Below are 17,748 nucleotides of genomic sequence, written 5' to 3' on the forward strand. Positions count from 1 at the left end.
TCAAAAATAAAATGACCTATAAAATTTTGAAAAAGAGGGGCACCTGGGTGGCTCAGTGGTTTAAAAGCCTCTGCCTTTGGCTCAGGTCATGATCCCAGGGTCCGGGGATCGAGCCCCGCATCGGGCTCTCTGCTCAGCAGGGAGCCTGCTTCCTTTCCTCTCTCTCTGCCTCTCTGCCTCCCTGTGATTTCTGTCAAAATAAATAAAATCTTTAAAAAAATTTTTTTTGAAAAAGAAACAATCATTCCTAATTCTTCCCTGCTTCAAAGTTGCTAAGTAGCTTGTTTAATCTTTTGGTGCATTTATTTGTACACACAAGTGTATGCTTTTTACATAAAATGGCATCATATCTGTTTTGTTTCGAAATCTGTGGTTTTCACTTAGTATATTCTGAACATCATTCCATGTTGATAAGCAGAGTTCTCCGTCATTTTTAATGACTGCTGAATGATTTTCCATCATGGCCTCCTCTCCCTCCGTAAGTCCTTCACACTCCTGCCTTCACCGGCACTCCTGTTGTCCCTTCCCTTCCTCATAGTCTGTCCTCTTCTGCTTCAGCTCCATTTATTGTTTCCTGTTTTTACTGTGACATTCTTCACACACCCTTCCACATATGCAAATAATATGAAATAGAAGGTTTTCGTAGTTTGGGGCTATGCTGATTTTTTAATTCATACCCAAATAATTTGTGTTTCCATTTTTGGTGGTGGTGGTGGTGGCAGCTTTCGTATTTTCTGCCCAAGTTCTCTTAGAACAAACATGACAGTAGTTTGAAAGCCTTTCATATCCCCAGAAGGAGGAAATGACAAAGAGGCAAGACATTATAATGAATGTTTATGCTCTTTACTTAGGAACATGACAGTCTCAAGGCCTCTGTCATGTCTAGGTCTTGATGATTTATCTTGTTTCCTCAGACCCTGCACCAGTCCACAAAGATGGGCAGAATGAAGCAGACAGTACACCAGAAGACCTCCAGTCTGTTGGGACTAGCAGACTGCTCTGTCACATCACTGATGGTGACAACCCACTGTTGTCACCACGATGCTCTATCTTCAGCCAAAGCCAGAGATTCAACTTAGACCCTGAATCAGCCCCTTCTCCACCCAGCACTCAGCAGTTTATGATGTAAGAAAACAGTGTCTTGTTATTATCCTCATTTCATACAGTTTTTCAAATACTACATTCATGACCTGCAATGAAGTATATGTCTGAGATAGTACAAACATGCTTACGGAATGCAACTGGGAGACCTGAACAGTGAATGTTAACAGTTGGGAATGCTGTGTTAGGTCCTGCTGTCTCAGGAGGAAATGGTCAGGGGAGGCAGGATACCCCAGGGCTTGCATGTTTGGACGTTATTGGTGAAATGACCGGAGTCCTACGTAAGAATATGTATATGCGGATACCAGAATACCCTTGTTGGTGAGCTTAATAGTCTTTCCATGCCCAATAGCAGCCTCAAGGGATGGCCCGTGGCCGTGCTTGGGAGTTTTATACCTCAATTTCTTCTTAGAGTCTAGAAAAATGGTGGCTTACAATAGCGGCTCTCCACCTGCCATCCCTCCCCCTGCCCCCGCTGAAAATTGTGAAACTGTGCACTTCTTTTTTAATTCTACAAATAATTTTGACACATAGCTAAAATGAGTGTTCCTAGTTTCCCCTTGGTAACTTCTGTGGTCATTAATTAATTTATCCAAACCTGAGCACACAGGCTGTCTATTGATAGACTCGAGGGAGTTAGTGGATTCTTCTATTATAAAGGGTGTGCCATGTGAGAGGGTGAATTACTTTTCTGGAGGGGGTGGTCCATTCCTCTTATCAGATTTGCAAAGTCTCTGTTGTGTTACTATATCTTCCTTAAAATGTTATTAGGTGTATCTCATGCAACCTGTCAGAGATGACACCACAGCAGGATGTCTCCTTTCGTTCTAAATCGGCCTCCTCCAAGCTTTAGGAAATGCATTTCCTGGACTAATATTCTGACATTTATATGCTAAAGTCTCTGATGGCATTTTCCCATAATGGAATTCTGCGATCGGTGGCCTCTGTTAATAAGAAGAATGCCACCATGGTAGATCCAGCAAATAACAGACTGCCCTTTCTGAGAATCCAGGAAGCTTGGTTTGGAGGCCAGCAGCAATGTTTATGGGAAGACCATGGGTTCTGATGATTCTGTCCCTCCCTGCAATTGTTACAGGCCCCGGAGTTCTTCACGGAGCAGCTGTGGTGATGGCAAGGAGCCACAGACCATCACCCAGCTCACCAAGCACATCCAGAGCCTCAAGCGAAAAATTCGGAAATTCGAAGAAAAATTTGAACAAGAAAAGAAATACCGGGTAGGGGCCCTACAGTTTGAAATAAGAGTGGATTGTGTCAGAAGTATGTGGGCTCTTCTTTCCTTCCTTTTTGATTACCCCTCTGTGCCAGAGGACAGCTGTTTCCATTTGCAATCCAGGACCCACCATAAATTGCATTCCCTTACTGGATCTGTCCTATCCTCACAGGCTGTAATTTGACCCTGCAAAGATATCTCCTAGTAATGGATTATAACTCTTGTTTCCAAACTGATTCGATTATTGATACTCTTTTTTCTCCCTAAGGAGCACTACTATCACTGTTTCTAGGACTGAAATTTGGAAAGCTTTTGAATTATGATCTTATTTTTTTTCTCTAACCCTTTACTATTTGCAGTTTTGTAAGGAACTATTAAGGACCCAAAGGTCAGAGCCTCTAACTGAGAACAGAATAAGGGAGAGAGTCTTCTTTGACATAAGAGTACCTCTGGTTACCTATCAACTGACATCTGTTCAGCTCATTCATAACAATAAACCCCAGTCCATCTTTTCCTGTCAGACACCAGTCTTCACGCTGGTATTGCAGTGTTGTAATGATGAACCTTTTCTTTTATTACATGAGAAGCAATAGAGAGGTAAGTGTCCTTATGGTCAATGCTAGTTTTATTTATTTTCCTTAACGGTAACCATGGCATAGACAAAAATCATATGGATGTAGAATTGCACGAAGATATTGGGTCTTTGGCAGAGGGCTCAGAGAGTTTGTTATCAGAATAAAAGAGAAAAGGGAATAATGTCTCATACATCTTGAAATATGTAAAGGCTCACTAAGCACTTGGTACAGAGATAAATGGCACATTCCTGTGAGTGGAATAAGATCTGGGGAGGGAGATGGGAGTGGGTGATACTCCACTCCCCTCTTTTCCTATCCTGTTTCCCACAGTGGCTTCAAATTCACTAAAAGATGGGTATACGGAGTGTTTTTTTTTTTTTTTTTTTTTTTTTTTAAGCTTTGTACAATAGAAAGAAAAAATCAGACTGCTTTTCGAGACAACCTTAGTCAGGGTGTTGAAGCTTCTCTTCTTCCTCAAAGTCAAACAGTGACAGCTGTTACTGTCTTTTACTTCATTAGTACAGGAAGGCACTCTCCACGTAAGAGGTATAGACCTTGATTTTACAGATAAGGAAACTGAGGCCCAGAAAAGACTTGTAACATGCCTTAGGTAGTTGTATTCTATCAGCTCAAACTGGTAGATGAATGATGAGTAGATTTTGCAATGGAGGAATAGAAGTAAACTTTGTTAGTGTCCACATTTTTGAAATTTCTGGGTATCTTGAGAGAAGCTGATTTCCTCCATTTGCTGCTGGAATGTGTTTGGATCTGTCGTATCCTCACATCGGAAACAGTAGAGTAACAACTATGGGTTTCATTGCCAGGTCCTGTTAATAATTATTACCTGACCATCCTTAAATCAGGCTGATCTGGATTTGAATTTGGCACAACTTAGTTAGGAACTTTGTGACTTTGGACTTGTTACTTTAGCTTTCTGAGTCTCAGTTTATCCAACTGCATAGTGAAGTTTATATTAGTAGTGATTTCTGAAGTTTGTGAGTATTAAATGAAGGAGTGCATATATAATGGTTATTATAGTGTTTGGCACAGAGAAATATGTGGTCCTAGATATAATTAACTTTTTAATCTATTTGAGTGACGTTTGATCAGAGTATCCCAAAACAGCCTCTGCCTTGTCCAAAAATGAAGAAAAACTGTACACATTAATTCTTCACTGAATGTCTCTACCTGCAGCCACAACGCTGGATTACTTCTCTCAGCTATAACAGCCACCCAACAGGCTGTCTATTTTGGAAAAGAATTTCTGCTGGCACCTCCCGTCCCTGTCTAGAGAAGTTTTTGAGCTGGTGCAGACACATGCCCACACAACACACTTAAACATTCACAAATGGAGAAGGGTGAATTTGGGAGCAGTGGAGGAAGACCTCATGGTCACCACTGCCTCAGTGTGTATAAAAGTCTCTGGTATACCAGAGCCTTCCTTGTCTTAGAGAATGGGGCTTCCCCTCACCCTTCCTGCTGCAGCGCCAGACTGTGGTTAGAGGCTTGACATGTTAATGGACTTAAATTAGTTGCTGAGTGTAAGGATTTCCTTCCTGGCAGGCTGATTGTGGAATTAATAGCATCCACAGCTAGTGTTTTAGTTTGAGCTCCTGCTGGGTCTCTGTGCTAGTCCAGTGGCCTGATACAACATGCATCTTTCCCTCTGTTGAATGTGACCATTTTATATTCCTATCCCAAACTGTATTTATTTCGGATGGACACTGGAGGGTATGTGCTATGGTGAGTGCTATGAGTTGTGTAAAACGAAGCTCAGACCTGTACCCAAAACAAATACTACATTAGATGTTAATTTAAAAAATTTTACATTTAACAATCATTACCCTTGTGGAGTTAGAAAAGGCTGTTTCAGCCAGATGTCCACTATTTGTGAAATTAGAGAATATTGAAATTAGAAGGGATCGGTCAGTCTTATTTCTCATTTGACGTTTGAAGGAACTGAGGCCCAGAGAAGGGAAATGACTTCTCCAGGATGACACAACAAAGAATTGACCTGGCCAAGACAACTCAGGTCTTTTCATTCCTAATCCAGATTTCTTTCTACAGGTCTTTTCAACTGTCTTTGACAGGCCACAGATCTGGTCCAGGATATCATCAGTCATGTGCCTTGGAGGTCCCATTTTAATTGAACAAAATACAGCTATTTAGGAACTTTGTGACTTTGGACTTGTTACTTTATCTTTCTGAGTCTGTAATTTCTGGGTTTTATTCTCTTGGGGTCTATTAAACTGGGATATTTCAGTTTAGAAGTTAGAAGGCTTGAAGATCCACAGTTTGTACATGAAATCTTTCCATGTGATTTGAAAGGTGCCATCCTTGTGAGCTTGATTAAACCTCTTTTGAAATCTCCCCTGGGCGTAGGGAAATAAAAAAATTCATTTCAGAAAATTATTTCAGGCTTTAAAATATTTTGTCAGAGAAAGAAATCAGCCTTATATTTTTCCTAAGTTCTATTTGCAGTAGTGAAAGCTGACTTCTTAGGTGGTTTTAGGTTTTTGTTCTTGTTCTTAACATTATTTAAGAAGATGGTAACTGTATAAAGCATATCTAGTGAGAAAGATGTGTTTCAGATGAACAAGATGTGCTTTCAGATCAGAGTGGAAAATTCTGTGAGGATTTTGAGAAACCAAATGTAAAATATTGGCTGTCCATATAACCAGACTGTTACCCGAAACAGCACACTAAACTATATATCAGGGAAGTGGCACAGTGCATCATTCTGGCACATCATGGGTAGGAGGAGGCTAAGCTATTTTGGAGGTGTGGCCTCGTGTCATTGTCCGTGGTACTGAAACCAGGGCTTCACTGATGGGAACCATCGATACCATCCATCTGAGCTCCCCAAGGTGGGGAAAAAACACTGTTGTTTTCCTTCAATCTTCTTTTCCATCTTGATTTTAAAACTATGGTTTTTACATCACTCTAGAAGTGACAGAATCATGACCTGTGTTTCACAATTAACATACTTAATCCCATGTACTTTTTTTTTTTTTTTAAATTAGAGAGTGCCTGTGTGTGAGCCAGAGAGGGAGGGGCAGAGAGAGAGAGGGAGAGAGCGAATCCCATGCTGAGAGTGGAACCTGATCCTGGGCTCAGTCTCAGGAACGTGAGATCATAATCTGAGCCAAAATCAAGAGTCAGACACCCAACCAATTGAGCCACACTCCTAAACCCATTGATGGGATTTGATGACCATGCCACACAAACAATGTTTTTTCCTTTGAACCTAGGAGGGACACATTTCTCTCTTGATGCCTTTCTCTCAACAACTTGCTGATGTTACACAGACTTAGTGGATCCTTAAACAACATATGACAGAGCCCCTAGACTTAGTTACTATCAATGTACACATTTCTGGTGATATTATAATTATGATCAGGGCATCTTGAGCATTCCTATATAATAGTCCTTGTATATGCTCAATTCAGAGTAATCATTAATCTTCTTGAGCCTGCATTGAAGTTAATTGAGTGGCCTTGATTTAAGAAAGATCTTCCTGACCTATGGGGGTGGAGGCTTAGTATGTTTGGCCATTCTTCTTTCCTTGTTTCTCTTTTATGTAGAAAATCCATTTTTATGCTAGGAGAATAAATCCAGAAATCAAAGTGAATGATTTTTTTTTTTTAACAGAGTATTATCCTCCAAGAATAAAAAAATATATTCTTATTGCCACATATAGGTTCTATTAACTACTTGGTAAGATGTACATACCCCTACATATATGTTTAATGGTGAAGACATATCTAGAATTCCTGTGAAAGTCTGGTAGTAACATTACCACTATCACCACTTCTAGTAATAACATCTGTAATTCTAGATAACACACCCAACCTACAGTGCATAGCATATACCAGTAACTGCTTTCACTGTTTTATGTACATCAACTAATTTACCCCTTACAGCAACCCTATGAGGGAGATGCTTTTATAATTCCCATTTGGTAGATGAAACTGAGGCTAAGTAATTTTTCCAAGATCACACACTTATGATTAAGTTTTACTTTAATGCTAGCCCAGTAGGATACTGAGTCTATAATGAGATGATTAAAAATATGGGTATCTCCCTGAAGCACTATCTTCTCAGATGGTTGTCAAGTTTTAGGGATCCTGGGGTCTCCTTTCTCTGGGTTTGTGGAAATGACTGATAGAAGCTAAATCCTCTAGTTTGTCAGTATAACCTAGACAAGTGGTGGTCATAAACCATGTGTGTGAGTACAGGTGAGGGAGTAAGCACTGGCTTATATTAGTGCTTAGGTACTGATATGAAGAAAGGTCTGGTACTGATATGAAGTCATCCACACTTGATATGAACAAGTGTGGGTTGTGGGTGGCCCACAGGGTGACTGAGGGTTAGACTGCAGGGGACACTGGAATGGTTGGGGCTATATGAAAGGTGCTGAGTGACGAGGCATATTTAGAAACAATGCCTTTGCCAAGGACGAAAATGTGGAGGAGGTCAGGAATGTTTGCTGTGTTTTTCAGAAGGAACTCTATCAACTGGAGTTGTTATATCTGAATTTCTCTCTTAGGTTCCCATGTCTCTGAACTACCTTTGTGTTGTCTTGACTGTTTACAATTTTTGTTTTTCCTTTTATCTTTTTCTTATCCTCTCTCCCTCCCACCTTCCCACCCACATTTACTCTCCCTGTAGCCTTCACATGGCGACAAGACTTCTAATCCTGAAGTCCTGAAATGGATGAATGATCTGGCTAAAGGTCGTAAACAACTCAAAGGTAAGGACCAGTCAAGGGTCTCTTTTCCCAGAAAGGAAGCAGTTAAAATATTGATAATGCTCTCCCAGGCGGTTTTTTTTTTCTTTTTTTTTTTTTTTTTTTTTCTGCCTGTGCCCTCTCTGGCCTTGTGTCTCACCTAGATTGGAGGCTCCATTTTGAAATAAAGGGCTCTGGGTCCCCTTCATTGTTTGTTCCCATCTAACAATTCTCCGTATAAAGAGACTGAGGAACTACAGACTCTGAATTGGGATGATTCACTTCAGTGCCAGGAACACTTCAACATGGGGAGTATTGACTTCCTTGGGTTATTGGATTCTTGGATGTTAGAAAAAGGCCTGCGCAATCATTGTCTCTGCATACCCCTTTGCAGAGATGATGACATTTATGTCCAGAGATAGGGACAAGTTACATAGCTAGGAGGCAGTGAGCTAGATGTAAAACTCAGTTCTCTTACCTCCTAATCCAGTGTTTTTTCTGTGTTTCTCTGGAGATGGTGATGTGTTATTAGTTAACTCTAAAATCCATTTAAAAGTACTATGGTATTTTCCAGCAAAAATTTATTTTCTTCCTCTCTTCACATTCTTATTTCGATACTTAGAGATGTGAGAATTTTTTCCAAATCTCTAAAATGGTGGCAATAAAGAACTGGAAGGGAATATTAATTCAGTGGTATTAAACTGTAATGATGTAGCAGGTTTATAAAATATGCAGTGTTTAAACACCTCACCAGAGGGGCGCCTGGGTGGCTCAGTGGGTTAAGCCGCTGCCTTCGTCTCAGGTCATGATCTCAGGGTCCTGGGATCGAGTCCCGCATTGGGCTCTCTGCTCAGCGGGGAGCCTGCTTCCCCTTCTCTCTCTGCCTGCCTCTCTGCCTACTTGTGATCTCTCTCTGTCAAATATATAAATAAAATCTTAAAAAAAAAAAATAAACACCTCACCAGAGTCTAACTTAAAAAACAAATATCAAACAAAGAAAATGAGCTATGTAATTGAGAAATCAATACAAATGGCCACATTGACATTTTCAGCCCCTTAGCATATTCTGAAATGTAATTTCCTGACATGTCCCAAGTGGCTTTTTTATTTTTAATTATGTGGGCTTATATAAAACCACATTGAAATAATGGTGATTCCTGGATTTTAAAAGATAACAGACAAAATTGTGAGATCTGTCAAGTTGGGGCTGGCATTCCCATCTCTCCTTTCCCATTGCTCCTGTATTTCTTCAGATGTCTAAGTGTGTAAAGCCTTACAGAGGCCTTTGCATTTATTTGCACAGAGGCTCTTAATGGCACAAAGCTTCCAAACTCAAGTAAGTGAACCTCTGAGTGTAGAATTCCAGGTGTTATGGTAGGTAACGGGTAAAATCTTTGGGACAATACCACTGGTCTTCCTCTGGAACTCATCCTCTGAAATTTAAACCACTGAGTTACTCCTACACACGAATTACTCCATTTCCATGAGATTCCACCCTCAAGAACCCTCTGTTTCTACATCTGATTGGGAGCTTATGCTGTTGGTTCTGGTTACTAAGGCCGCCCTTTCCCAGTGGAAAACCATCAGCAATACCATCCATTTCGACTGATTTCACATCAGTGGTGGGAATTTCTGAAAGACTCTACTCTTAAGCCCAGTGAGTCCTCCTTGTTCATGGTAACTCATGGCATTTCTCTTAGAACTAAAGCTGAAGCTCTCAGAAGAACAAGGGGTTGCTCCCAAAGGCCCACCTAGAAACCTGTCCTGTGAGCAACCTGCAGTCCCCAGAGAGAATGGGAAGCCGGAAGCTGTGGGTCCTGAGCTATGCTCCTCTGGAGAGGAGACTCCAGATGCTGTGCTGACATGCCTGAAGGAGAAGAGAGAGCAGCTTCCTGCTCAGGAGGATTCTAAGGTACCTCACCATATCCTCACAGGTCACAACACTCAATATAGTGTCAGTGAGATTATGGTTTTGAACAATTTATAAGAGCACTTGGCACCACATAAACAACTTTAGGAGACTGGCTCTGAAATTTCAGTCAGGTGAGTTTTTAGTAAGTTATTGGCCATGACCTATGGGTGTTGCCACTTAATTCCAGGATGTTGTTCTGGAAGTTATTACATGTTGGTGGGAAGCAAATGACATAGATATGAAGGTGTATCATGTCTCTTTCTCCCCTAATTCCCCCAATAAGCTAGCAAATTAACCCAAGATTAGTGTTATAATCCCATTTTATAGTGTGTTGTATTAAGAAAATAATGAAGCTGGGATGAGTTATACATAGTAAGGAAAATGGTTTAGTATCTTCAATAATAAGAATAAAGAGGTAGGCTTTTTTGAAGAGTGTTTGGTAATAAGATGTCTAAAACTGGATGCTTTAGACATCTTAGTTTTGAAATCTCTGTGAGACATTCAGGTAGAATTGTCAATTAGACATTTGGATTTATGAACCTAGAGGTTGAAGAAAATATTTATCATATTTTACAAAGAAGATAATGAAAGCAATTAGTATTTAACTATCTAATTCCTCCTCATCCTGCACGTCTATGCATATATTTCACTTATGCCAGGGAGCCTTCCTTGTAATCTTTTTGTCCCAACTCTTAAATGGTATGGTTACCCTTAATTTCTTGAATAAGAGTGACAGCTCCCCAATCATAGCTCTAACTACGCTGTATGACATTTTCTGTCTCTTACTTTATACCTTAGACCTCTTGCTGTTTGTATCTCATGATCCTACACTGTCTGTACACAGGGGGTATTGAATAAATGTTTGCTGAGTGAATGGATAGATGAATGAACAAACTACCATGTTTAACTTAGAAATCAAGTATTTTTGAGGAGAATGCTTTAGCTGTTCTATTGCACATTATCTAGTCTCAATCACGAGGTGGCCACATATATTGAATCCCAAAAGGCTTACCATGTGCCCCTGGACTTCTCCTTTATATGGAGATTTGTGATCTACAAGCAGAAAGGAGCCTTTGGGCACCTCTCTATGTATTTTTTTTAATGAAATGCTTAGACTTAAGAATAATCAATTATATGTTGTGAAAAGTGAATGGGTTTTTGTCTACTTAGCAAATGCATTCCCTCCCCACTAAAATGTAGATATTTGTGGGACACACACACACACACACACGGACATGTGTGGTTTTCCATCTTTCAATGCTTCTGATGGTCTTTCTTATATTTTCTAGTTACCTTAGCCACATCCATAAAAGAAGCTTGGTCAACACTCAAGTCCTAATTCTATATTCTACTTGATTAGTGCGGTGAGGGTTGAGTCAGGATTGGGACAGTAGACTTGGATCTGGACTTAGTGCTTCAGTAAGCCTTCTAGCTTATGTACACATAGCTTATGTACACCTTCTAGCTATGTACACGTAGCAAGTGAACTAATTCTATGAGATTCATCTTCATCATCTATAAAATACAGACAATACATACTTACATAATTATTGTAACAAGAAGGAAAGATGCCTGATGACTGGTGTGCAATCATACATTTGCAAAGATATTAAAGTGCTTATTACGTGTTGTGAATTATGATACATCCTGGATATAATATGATAGAGAAGCTATGGGGATTTCTGCCCTCACAGAGTGCATGTTCTTCTGGGAATTGGGATACAATAACAAGCAGTTAAATAAAGAAAATTATTAAAGATTTGGTAAATAGTGTGCAAGGAATTAAACAGATACTATTATAGAACATAATGGGTATGGTTTCTACTTTACATAGCGTGATTAGGAAGGCCAATACATGACATACTAAATTCTTCATTAAGAAGAATGTATAGACCAAGACAGCAGCAAAAAGCATTTTAGGCAGATGGGACTGTGGATGAAGATCTTGAAGGAAGAGCTTGCATGTACTTGGAATTCTTGGGTAAGGGCTAGCCGTACTTGATGTATGAGATGAAGTCAGAAAGGTAGTCTGGGGGCCCTGATATAGGACCATTTAGGGTAGTATAAAGTATTGGAAAGCTGTTGAGTTGTTGAAGACAGGAAAGTGATATGACATGATTTACATTGAAAGTATCTTTCTGATGGCTGTGTAAAGAATAAATGGTAGGGGGAAAGAGTGGATAGGGGAAGATGAAATGCGTCCTTTGCACCAGCATGATAGCCTTGAAGATGGAAAGATAAAGTCCTATTCAAAGTATAATTTGGATGAAGAATCAAAAGGATATGATGAATTATTGGACAGTAGGGAGTAAGGAAAGGAAGAATCCAAGATGGTGATGGGTCATCTACTGTGATGGAGAATCCTACAGGAGGAACAGACTGGGGATGGGACTGGAAACTGAAGAGGTCTGTTGGACATGTTTATTTTAAGATCTTTGAGCAATAGTGTGACCATCCATTCTTGGTTTCCTTGGATTTTCCTGGATGCTGAAAATTTCAAATGATTTCATCCTGGGAAAATGCAGACGGTTGGTCACCCTGCTAGGCATCTAAGTCAAATATAGCACATGCACATGGGAGTCTAAAGATCAGAGAAGCATATTTGAGTTCTTTGTAAGTTATCTTTGCTTAAATGGCAATTTATTTCTATTATTTTAAATGAAGTATCTGCCGAACTGATTAATAAATGTCAGAAGCCCCTTCAGCTCTCTGCACTAGACTAAAGGTAGGCCCTTTAAATAGAAAGCATCTATAGTGGGACATGTAGCTCTCAATACCCCAAGCTGTAGTATTGTTCCTGGGGAAGTTTAATACAGCAGACCCTAAAGTGGCTAGTAGTTCCTACAGGAGAGTCCCAAATCACAGCAGAAGCCAAGGGAGGTTTGCAAATTTCCACCGTAGCTATGTTATTCCTGGCTCCTCTGTGAGCTTGTTAGCATCTGAAATTATCTGAATAGGTCCCATTTCTTTAAACTCAAATTGGCAAATGACTTTTATCTGGGGTCCTTGCTTTACTGCCAAAAATACATTAAATATTAAAACTTCCAGGATGAAGAATTCTTTCTTTTCTAGAGAGACTTTTGTGAAATTTTTACATTTGGTATTTGGTCAGAGCCCATACTAAAGCTGATAAATCCTGTAGCATTGCCTTGTCAATTCAGATACTGCTATAGAGTAATTTTCCTCCTCTTCTATTAAAGGATGATTTTTGGAGGCAATCACTTCTGGGTCACAGGGTATCCACTGAGCCCTGAAAGTGAATGAATCATTCCTTGAGTCTGTGGTGCTTATTTATATCCTTTTCTTCTGAAAGTCCCAAATTGGTGCTGACACATTGTACCCATTTTATTGCCCTTTCTGAGAACTGTCGGTGGTGTTAGGAGCACGGCACAAATTACTGACTGGATGAGTAATGGCAGTTACTTCTTCTGGACCTTCACTAACTGCAGCATCTTTGAGGAGGGAAGCAGATTTAAAAAAATAATAATAATTTTATTTTTTTTAAATCAAATGAAAATATAGTGATTGTTACACATTATACATATAGTGAAAATACAGTGGTTGTTATACATTGAAGAGAGGGAAATTTAGAGGTAAAGGGCATCAGAAGGAAGATCCCCTCAAGTTTTTTTTCCTAGTTTTCCTTTTAAAAAATAAAAATAGTTTTCTTAATCATACTATCTGATATAGTTTAAAAAATGTAAAAGGCTACACATTAAAAAGACTCTGCCGCCCCATCTGCCAGCTCTAGCCCTGAGGTCTCCCATCCCCAAGCAGGTAACTGTTGTTACTAATGTGTCATGTGTACCTTTTGAGTTTCTATATAAAGCATATGCAAGAAAGTATCAATATACATTCTTAATTTGTCCCCTTTTAAAACTAAAAGTAACACATTATATAATTCTCCTTTTTTTCACTTTGTATATTCTGGATAGCTTTTTGTATAAAGAAATAGATTCACATTCTTTTATTCTTAAAATTTATTTAATAGCACCATGTATTCCTTTTTTAGTAATGGAAAACATTGATAGTAACCTGAAATCAATTTTAGTTTTTAGCTTAAATAACGTTTACTACACCTGACTCTTTGCCAGGGACATTTACATATGCTAACTTATTAAAACAATATATTCATATAACAATATATTCACTACATTAAAAATCTAAGGTTCATACCTTACATAATTTTCCATGTTAAAAATAGGTAAGTTTTAAAGCTGATTTTCTGAACTCATGTCCTCTGGTTTCAAGGCTAATACTAATCTGCAGTCCCCTGCTTAGAAACGTTTTATATTGACCAAGCCGTTTTCTTCAGCAGTTTCTTTGTATGATTATGTTCATTACTGATTTTTCACATTGTTTGACTTGTTAGTTCAAAATTCAGACTTGTTCCATATATACTGCCTCATTTGGTGAGGAGCTGGGGAGACTCAGACATAGGAAAAGCTTGGCAACACTTAGTTCTCTAAAGCGAGAGTAATTGATTCCCATTACTACTTTCCTCTCTAGGAGAGATCTTGATTATGGGGCTGATTGAAATGATTTTTAAAATAAATTTCTGTGGTTTACTGTGAGTGAATAAATGGGACTAATGCCATGGGGAGAAAGGAAACCAAGCATGATGGTAAAAGCATATAAGCGATGTCAGTTTTTTCCCAAACAAATTTCTAACCAGGGCCCAGAAAGGAATACACTTGGGCTGTCTACTCAACAGCAGTTCTGTCTTGCCACCTTGTTTGGGAGCTACTATTCCAAATATCTCATTAGGTTGGTGATTCATATAACCTACTAGGTAGGAGTCTTAAGAATTTTTTTATGGCAAAGTTGTCAAGCTGTCAACAAATCATATCAAACTGTTCTACGCACAGTCCTCTCTTGCTCAGCCTCCTTTTCATTCTACTCTTTCTGATGCTATAAGAAATGGGGAGAAGGAAGTTAGACTAAGTATCTTTGGGATTTATCTCCTTTTATTTATCTTTAAATCTGACAGCCCCTTCATGCTCTGGATATCTCTCTCTCTGGCTATTTCAGGTACTCAACATCATGTTTGTTCCTCCATTCACATAAAGAAAATCAAAAGTTAGATACATCTGACATACCATGGACAGCCACAAATATGCAGACCTTGGCAGAGAGGATGCATTTCAAAAACAGTCATTGAATAGAGAGGGGACAATTGTCTGATTCTTGGCAGAAAATGGCTGAGGAATAGCCAAGTTAAATGTATGTCTGCCCTTTAGATTTGAGGATTCCTATTCAATCAATGCCTACCTCTTGACTCATCTTCCTTCATGAAGATTGACTCAACAGACCTTCCTGAGCTTCTCTGAGTAGAAGAGAGCTCCAGGCACACGGTCTGATCACTATAGGCAGCCTGTCTTCCTATTTGAGGATGAGCACTTACAGAATTAGTTTTGACACTGTTGCCAGCGAGCCCTCATGTCTCTCTTTGGGGATTGCTTTGATAATGATGCTAAGAATAAAATCAGGGACTCATCAGAGTGAAAGATGAGAGCATACATTGTATATGGACACTGATTTTCATCTGTAATTTTTCTATAATAGCATTCATCATTCTAGCTTGCTTTTTGGTTACTCTTTTTTTCTTTTAGGATGAAATTTAGCTTTTCTAGAATTCAAAGGATATACTAAAAATAAATAAAATCATGAAAATCAAACTACCATAGAAAGATGCTAATAACATTAAATGCATCATTTTCTGAAGCGTTTTCTGTAGAATATAAGCCCCAAAGAGACACTGAATAAAAAACACGATGTTCATGTTTTCTGAACTTGGATTGAGATTTTTTATTACTTATTAAAACCCTATGGGATACCTGACAGGATTTTTTTTTTTTTTCATGGTAAGATGTATCATGACTCAGAAAATATTTAAGGAATGACTGGGCCCGTAAATGAAAAGCTCTTGGGGTTACTTAGCCAATAATATTTAGAAGTCTTCTACAGAAAGCCTTTCTTTCTACTGAAAATGAAAGAGCCTTAGGTTATAGCCTGTAGAATTATATGAAGACTGTTAAAAATTAGGGTACCTTTGTTTATAAACTTGTGTTGATAAATTTATAGCAGGGAAGGGGGATGTGTTGGGTACTGTGAAAATTTTTTAAACTATGTGATACAATCTTTGTTCTTGAAAACCCTCTAATTCATTTGCGCAGACAAAACTGAAACAGAGAAAATTGTCAAGGCCCAGGTAATAAGGCAGAGAAGTTCAGAGTAAAGGGAGATAAATAGGGGCCAGAATGGTTCTCAGTCATGTTCTTTTCCTTCACGATCCCTCTGGGGGAATCTGGAAGGCAGAGGGCCAGATGACGCTGGTTTTTTATCTTAAAGAAAAGATACTCAGGTGATTTTGCTATGTGCTATTTCTACCATCCCTTCCTGCATATGACCAGAGTGAAAGGGAAACTGCATATAGGAAATAGGTAGCAAATTAATGTAGGATACACAGCAGGGAGCAAAACCAAGGCAATCAGAGGTTTGGTCACTTTGGATGGAAAGGTGATGGTGGGGTAGATAGGTAAGGGATTGATAGATATTGTGCACAATGTGACCTGTTAAAAATAGTGCTTAGGGTTGGTTCATACAGCAGGGAGGTAGGAGAACACATTCTTGGACCAGGAGGTTATGAAATTTTTTAGTTGGAAGGAACTTTGTAATTCCAACCTCCTTGTTATACAGGTAAGAAATTGAGGATTCAAGTAAGTTAATTGTCATATGCAGAATAGTTTATGTCAAAGCTAGCCAGCAAGCTAGTATATACTCCAGGCTTGTTGTGATGAAGACCTAAACAAGGTTGGTATTTGTGAATATAATCATGAAAATCCAGATAAAATACTCGTTTCAGAAAAAAAAAATGAAGATATCAATATATATATATTTTTTTTAAAGAATGAAGAAGTAACAGGCTTCTTACCATTTACATATTTAGGATTCCTTCAGAAAGCTTTAAACATCTTTCTAAACTTGGAACTATCCTAAAGGAAACCTTTCCTAGAAGAAAATTGATATGTGCTTTAAATAGTATCTTATAAGTGACTTCGCTTTTTCTAATTACTATTGTATTATAGTATTACTAATCTATTTTGAGACTTCAAAACTGTTTTTTATTTTTCCCCGCTAAAATATACTGCCATGTTTTCATTCTCATCTAAGAAAGGACCAATAATTAATTTCATGTTTTTCAGGTAGCTAAGCAAGACAAGAACCTCATAAAACCTCTTTATGACCGATACAGGATTATCAAGCAAATCTTGTCAACACCTTCCCTTATTCCAACAATTGTAAGTTGGGATGCTTGCTTTAACTAGAAACAATTACTTGTGCTTGTTATAGTTTAGGTAGGGAGGCGGCACTCTGACAGTTACAAATAAGCCTTCTTGGCAGTATATACTGCTAACAAGGCCAGTTGTTATTTCAAAAAGTAGAAATGTGGCCTCCATTAAGCCTAATATTATTAACTTAAGAATTGTTGATAATTAAATTACTATGAAAGAGGAATTTATAGCAATTGTATTTTTGAAGCAAGTTTTAACATTTGCTTTCATTTCTTGAACAAATGATGAATTTCAACTTGGCATTTTCTAATTTGCAACACAGCTAGACCAAATAGAGCCTTTCTATTCCATGTGTTAATTTTTCTTCTTGAATAAGAAAATTGACTACATGTTCCTTGATATAATGCATCATTTGTTTTTGATACCATTTGACCATCACTATGTAAGATATAAGATTTATTTCAATAGAAAATATGGCTACTGAAATTGAGTTAGACTATTTTTAATAAAGATAACTTATGGGAATACAGAACTAGAAAAGCACCACAAATCCTACTCCGTTAATATTCAAGTAGTCACTTGCTCAAGATATCAATATAAAAAGGAATAAATATTAACAAATACACATTTAAGTATACTTGACTACATTATACTTTCATGATTTTAAAGACAAAGATAATAGTGAGTCATAGTCTCTAAAAATTTTCCATTGAGGAAGCATGATTTAAAAGGATTATGATTTTCCGATTTCCTTGCAAGGAAATGTTTTGGTTGTGATGATGTTAAGGAATAACTCCATTTTGCTTTGGCTTTCCTAGAGCTCATCCCTGAATTTGTCAATTTTCCAATATCCTCTGTATCTGAATGTGGTCCACCCAGAACCTGATTTGGGGTATTTCCGAAAA

General features: G+C 38.4%; 1 protein-coding gene across 6 annotated transcripts in view; it reads left to right on the forward strand.

Annotated features, from left to right (window-relative positions):
• Nucleotides 1–17,748, forward strand: part of FAM13C (family with sequence similarity 13 member C) — a 154,852-nt gene that overhangs the window by 129,804 nt on the left and 7,300 nt on the right. For 4 of the 6 annotated variants that reach the window (XM_059170211.1, XM_059170207.1, XM_059170205.1 and 1 more), the window contains 5 exons: nucleotides 915–1,125; nucleotides 2,198–2,336; nucleotides 7,579–7,660; nucleotides 9,337–9,548; nucleotides 16,754–16,849. In XM_059170211.1, coding sequence (XP_059026194.1) covers nucleotides 915–1,125; nucleotides 2,198–2,336; nucleotides 7,579–7,660; nucleotides 9,337–9,548; nucleotides 16,754–16,849 — 740 coding nt within the window. The remainder of the gene's footprint in view (nucleotides 1–914; nucleotides 1,126–2,197; nucleotides 2,337–7,578; nucleotides 7,661–9,336; nucleotides 9,549–16,753; nucleotides 16,850–17,748) is intronic. The other 2 variants (XM_059170208.1, XM_059170210.1) reach the window with 1 other exon arrangement.

This window comes from Mustela lutreola, chromosome 4, assembly GCF_030435805.1.
Source record: "Mustela lutreola isolate mMusLut2 chromosome 4, mMusLut2.pri, whole genome shotgun sequence".
Classification (NCBI taxonomy): Eukaryota; Metazoa; Chordata; class Mammalia; order Carnivora; family Mustelidae; genus Mustela; species Mustela lutreola.